Raw genomic sequence first — 6,373 nt, 5'->3', positions numbered from 1 at the left:
TTTTTTTTTATGAAGGAACCAAATACATGTATTTATTTATTTTTATATGGACTCTAAATAATTATTGGATAGAAATTTAATACGTAAAAGGAATATAGGAAAGAATATAGCAAATAAAGTACAAAATAAGAATCAATTTAACGAACTCCAACCAGTTCAGACTGACAAGATAGTAGCTTATATTGTAATGGCTGTTAAATCCCTAAATTCTGATCAACATATGCTCTGAGAATGATCATCGGATCAGATGTTAGCCTATTTATTTACTGGTGTAGGTGTCTCTCCATGCAACATAGGGTGTGAGCATATTCCAGTGTAGATCCGACGAAAAATATATTATTATTATTTTTTGTTTAAATGGTTGTCGAATAATATTCGGCAAATTGTGATGTTTATAAAGAAGGAATTCTAGTGAGATAGCCCCAGTAGACTTGGTCCCAAAATAATTTGATTCATATATTTTTTTAAACATTTCTAAACGACACAAGTTCTTATAGCAAAAAAAATAGACTTTTAATCCTTCCTGCATTTTTTTATCTTACTTCATTATCCATTTTTATATCCTATTTTTTTCTCTCTAACTCATCAAACACGACTTTCTTAATTCTTATGTCCGAACCAAAGGCAGGCATAAGTTTGGACAGTGGGAATTATAACCTCAGTGATCATATCACATATCAAACGAGACAGTTATATAATCAACAACAATCTTCGGGTGAACATATAGCTACATCAGCATTACATTACACCACCAAAATAAAAGGGGGAAATACTCAAGTATCTCTAAACCATGAATACTGAGAAGTTGAAGGATCCAATTGAAATCGAAGCCGGAAACGAAAACAAGGTAGAAAGACAGACCAAACCAGGCGCCTTATATCATCTCCAGAGCCTGAAGAATGTCGGATTTGAGGTCTTCAAAGTCCTCCACTCCAAAGCTGAAGCGAACCAAGTTGTCCAGGATACCATACTTAGCCCTCTCTGACTGGGGAAGATCCCTATTTCGAACAATAATTGGTGTAATGGTCAGCTAATGTCGATAATAAACCTTTATTTGAATTGTATTCGGATAAGTTATTAATGTGTACATACCAGTATGACATTATAGCAGGTTGGTCGACAATGCTCTCACAACCTCCAAAGGAAGGGGCGATGTATGGAATCCTCAGTGAATCGATAAATTTAGCAGTTTTGTGCAGATCCCCATCAACCTGATTTCATTCAAATTTCAGATGAATTGTTTTAACTTTCAAGGAGAAAGATGGAATAGAAATGCCTTTAGCTGTATAAATTTATCTACTGACCTCAAAACTAACCACTCCACCAAAACCAGTCATTTGCTTCTTGGCAAGATGATGTTCTGGATGACTAGCTAACCCTGGGTAATAAACACACCTGATCTGCAATTCATTTCAGTCGAACATTATACATACGTACCAACCATAGTCGATAGCAAAACAAATAAAGAATAGCCTTGTAACGTTTTACCATGACAACAGTTTATCAACACACTATGTAAGTAAGCTTAACCAAATACTTTCATGGATACGTGACTGGCTTTCAAAAACATGACTGGTAGGCTCATCAAAACACGATCATCAAACTACGACCCAAAAGGCCAAGAGAAAAACCAGAGGAACATGATCATCAGAGGATTAGCTCATCTTTACCAATTTAGGGGGTAAACGAAATAAAATAAAAAATGAAAAATACTTAAACTTCACAGCTGAAGAAATCTTTTCAGCTCAATGATTACCTTGGGATGTGCCTCTAAAATCTCGGCCATCCTTTGTGCTGTCGAGTTTTGTTGCTGTACACGAAGATGCAGCGTTTTCATTCCTCTGATGATCAGATATGCAGCATTCTGGTCAAGAAAAGAAAAGTTAGACAACACCACTTATAGCATAATCTCAAAATGCTACAGCTGCAAAATGATCAATAGAAGGTAATACAGCAAATTCATCCACTTCAGCAGAATCTGAAGTACAGATGAAGCAATCTAAGCATGAAAAAACACTCATGATGTACGAGGCATTGGTTTTATGTAATTAACTCACAGGATTAAGAGCACCGCCAAGTACATGATGCAAGTTACGAACAACAGAGACCAATTTTTCAGGACCACTGATTGTCCCTGCAAGGACCTGTATAGAGTGTTGCTGGTTAATAGTGAGGCATGTAGTGTTTGGAGTCTTATTGTAATTGATGTGTGTAAAGAATGTTAGAGAGGAAAAACTGGCATACGTCATTATGACCAGCAATGTATTTAGTTGCAGAGTGTACAACAAGATCAGCGCCAAGAGCCAAGGCTTTCTGGTTCATAGGAGTTGCAAACGTCCCATCCACACAAACCAGAGCCCCTTTGTCATGGCAAAGCTTCGAGACTCGCTCAATGTCAACACATCTCAAGAATGGATTTGTTGGAGACTCCGTAAAGAAAATTGAGACCTGCAAAGAAAGTTAAATACTAATGAGGAATGGAAATTTCAACCAAATCATAATATACAAGGAAATTTATATTAAACACCAACATTGTTCTTCTCTAAAGCTGACTCCAGACCTCCAATATCTGCAGGATCAATGACAGTGGCCTGCATTTTGTTATCATGGAAGGAAGAAGATTAGGCATCTCAGGAGTTGGATCCAGATTCCATCTACAACTGTTCAATAACACACTCATGCAAAATAATGAGATATTGGGACATTCATGCTCAAGGACTTACATACGGTGTACTTCTATGTCCCAATAACTCATTTGTGCATGATGGTTATACAGTGAACAGACTGACATATTGGTAAAAGGAATCAAACTCAGAAAATTGGATTAGAAAGAACATACAGTGATTCCCATTTTGGGAAGAAAGTTCTCAATAAAAATCCTAGTCTTCCGATAACAGTCAGTTGTAGTCACTAAGTGCCCACCAGCAGGAACAAGAGCCATCAACATGACAGTGCTAACACACATTCCAGATGCCATCAGAAGTGTGGTTTCAGCCCCTTCCAGTGCACTGGTACATTTTCATGAAATTGAACGAAGCCACTTGTGAGTGCACTAATGTAATTATCTTATACTCTATTGGTATAAGAAAGGAAGGGTGATCTCACTGACCTTATCTTTTCCTCTGCAACAAGAGTAGTATAATTCCCATAGCGTCCATATTCAAAACTGGTAGCTCTTTTTTCCTGTTAAGAGAACAAAGTTTAGATTGCAACTAAGGTTGGTTTTAACTGAACTAAGTAATCACAAATTATAATCAGGTTTACGTAATCCTTTCCCCCTGGAAATTTACTCCGCTGATATATGCTACATCATACATGTTCAGATTGGAGTTTACATCAAGGAAATGTACATGATCTTTTATATGAGATCAAATATTTGTGTATTGGACAAACAAGGTAACTATAACAATGAAACAGTTGAATACACCTTAAAGTCAATGAGATCTGCAGTCTTCTTGAAGAAATATGCAGAGGTATTAACTACTGGAGTAGTGATTGCATCAGTAACAATGGCGCGGCCCAATCTTTCACCTGAACAAATCAGTAAATCCACAATAATTAGAAGAATAAAGAAGTCGTTTGTGAGTTATCCTAAAGCTGCACAGATTCAGAAACTTACTAAGTGAACAAAACCTTTAATTAGCAAGAAAAGCAAACGAAAGAAACTAAGACACTTATATTGTTATCTTGCACTTACACTTCAGACCGCACACAATTAAAATCACTCTATTCAACAGCTGAACTAGATAGAATATACATTGACCACGAACGCACCATTCCGAGTTTCAGATCCGGAAAAACGATAAAGGTTTAGGTAATAACTCTATTATAAATACACAGAAACCCAGCCTCATATACCTTCGCATCATTTAAAGCTATAGCAACCTCTAAATAAAGTAGGTACTAAACAGATATGACAAATCAAGCTCGGAAAACAAACAGGATGGAATAAATCCGAATCAGTACTAACATACCAGCATGAATCGCAACGCTGCCATCCGAATTCAAAAATGAAGCGTACTTATGCTTAGGCGAATCGTCAATCTGGACGTTTTCACCTTCACAGCACGGATCCTTCGCAGGAAGGACCCCATTCGCAGCACCGGTCTCAACCGGTGCTGCAGCGGCGGCGGCCGCGGCTGCGTCAACAGCCGTAGCCGCCGGGGTGGGAGCCGGCGCGCCATGGTTGTTCGACCAAGATGCCGCGACGATTTGCGCGACGCCAATGTTGCTGCAGTTTCTCCGCGACTTGACGCTCAGCTGGCGCACGAAATTCGGAGGAAACTTGAGGATCGGCGAGGAGAGGCCGTACCCTCCGGCGGCGCCGCGGAGGACCGCGGATTTGGAACCTGCGGAGTAACCGGCTGAAGGAATCTCCGGCAGGGAGAAATCGGGATCGGAGCGGCACTCGAACGACGGAAATGCCCTAGCAAAGCTCGAAACGGCCATTAGGGTTGGTGGAGGATTCGAAATTGAAAGAGAAAAGGCCAATTTTGGGATTTTGGAGGCTCAATAGAGTCCACAAATTCTCTCTTTTCTCTCTCCGATTCGATTAGGAAGTGTAAAATGGGGTCGAGTGCCGTGCTTATATAGCCCTCCGATATAGGTTCAACTGGATTTGGTTGTTGTACTTCTTTTCATTTTCATTTTTACTTTAATTGAGAATTGTTTAAATTTGTTTTCCTTTTTTAATACTACTACCCATTCGATTTTCTTCCATTTGAAAAGGAAATAACTTCAAAACCCATTTGGTGATGAGAAATTGAAATGCTCATATCATTTGTAGAAATAATGGTTTTACCATAATAACGACTAATTTGTAATTTTATACTATTATTTTGTTCTTGGTTAATTTTGGAAATCATTTTTCGATAATCTAATCAAATCAAATCAAAATTAATTATAATTATCTCTTTTGTAAAAAAATATATATATATATATAATTGATTTTTTAACTCATTATCTCGATATATGTAATTTTTGTAATTTGATTTTGTAACTCATATTGTCTTGATATATATTTATTTGATTTTTTAAAAAAAGTTAATAAAATAAATTAAACCGCATATAATTCAATAGACAAAGAATTAAAGCCCAATTTGAAGCCATCAAAATTGAAACTGTTTCTACTCGTAATTGGCGACGCATCTTTCATTTTGGGCATTCGCCAACCATACATATATAAAGGTAGACGCAAATTGACAAATATTCCCTTGCCTCTATTAAAAAGAGAAAATGTTAATGAAACTTTAAATTATGAACGCCCAAAATTGCAAAATAATAACAATAATAATAATAATAATAATAATAATAATAATAATAATAATAATAATAATAATAATAATAATAATAATAATATGAAATGTTTGGCAGCCTTTTGGAACGTTTCACAGATTCAAAATCTAAGTTTTTATTTTATGTATACAAAGATATTACTAAAAAAATTAAGTCTTTTTGAATTTAAACTGCTGGTGTACGAGAACAAAAACCTACTCCATGTAACCAGCAATATTAGGTTATATGTGATATTTTGAAGTTCTTTGTCGTCACAAATAGTGAAAGGCAACTAGCAGTTTGTCAATTAATAATTTTGGCCACATACAATGAACAACATTTCAGTGGCATACAATTATTATGATAGCGATGTTATTTCATATTTATTGCCCTACTTGCTCGGATTTCTCACATTATAAAAATTATACTAACAATTAGGAGAAAAAATTGCATAGTGACCTATAAAGAAGCTCGCCGTTATCTATAAATTTTAAGAATGTATGTGGGCTTCATTTAAAAATACTCCGTATATCTGGGATAATCTATTTGTCTTTATTGAATAAACATTACATGTATAAGAGGAATGATATATTGCTCTGAACTTTAAAATATCTGTTTATTATTTATGAAATTTATATAAAAAAAAAAGAGACAGAGTCATATATAGCGAGTAACATACAATGAGCTTGATGAAAAACGCATTTGTACAATCGAAGTTGTTATGTATGTACTCATACCTAAAACAAAATACTTCGACCTTTATCGAAATTTTGTTTCAAACATTATAGTCAATTCATTATGTTTTGATTCGATATACTTATTTTTTAACAAATGAAAAAGGTTGGTAGTATACTGTAATTTAAGTATAATTATTTAACGAATTTTTGATGGGAATAAATGCAAGTAATAAATGAAGATCACAACACTGAAAATTACGTGGTTCGATTTACTGAGGTAAATCTACGTCCACAGGAAGAATAGAGGGCAAATTTGTATTGCTTGATCTAGCTTACAGATTACAATACTGATTTGCTATATGAGATTCAGGATCTAGAGAACTTAACCCTGGTCTATCTGATCTAAGTTCTATTTATACATT

At 35.6% G+C, this 6,373-nt stretch overlaps 1 protein-coding gene across 1 annotated transcript; it reads right to left on the bottom strand.

The window, feature by feature from the left end:
• Positions 1-650: 650 nt before the first annotated feature.
• LOC121769486 (cystathionine gamma-synthase 1, chloroplastic-like) lies at positions 651-4,560 on the bottom strand. The gene is made up of 11 exons (XM_042166307.1): positions 3,975-4,560; positions 3,428-3,531; positions 3,110-3,183; positions 2,840-3,008; positions 2,532-2,591; positions 2,245-2,448; positions 2,058-2,144; positions 1,757-1,864; positions 1,305-1,400; positions 1,093-1,211; positions 651-998 (listed from the first exon to the last, which is right to left on the bottom strand). The coding sequence occupies exons 1-11, from the start codon at positions 4,447-4,449 to the stop codon at positions 875-877; spliced, it is 1,620 nt and encodes a 539-aa protein (XP_042022241.1). The 5' UTR covers positions 4,450-4,560; the 3' UTR covers positions 651-874.
• Positions 4,561-6,373: the final 1,813 nt, after the last annotated feature.

Source organism: Salvia splendens, chromosome 15, assembly GCF_004379255.2.
Source record: "Salvia splendens isolate huo1 chromosome 15, SspV2, whole genome shotgun sequence".
In the NCBI taxonomy this organism is placed as follows: domain Eukaryota; kingdom Viridiplantae; phylum Streptophyta; class Magnoliopsida; order Lamiales; family Lamiaceae; genus Salvia; species Salvia splendens.
Note: the sequence above shows the minus strand (reverse complement) of the source record. Positions and strands in the feature narration are given on the sequence as shown.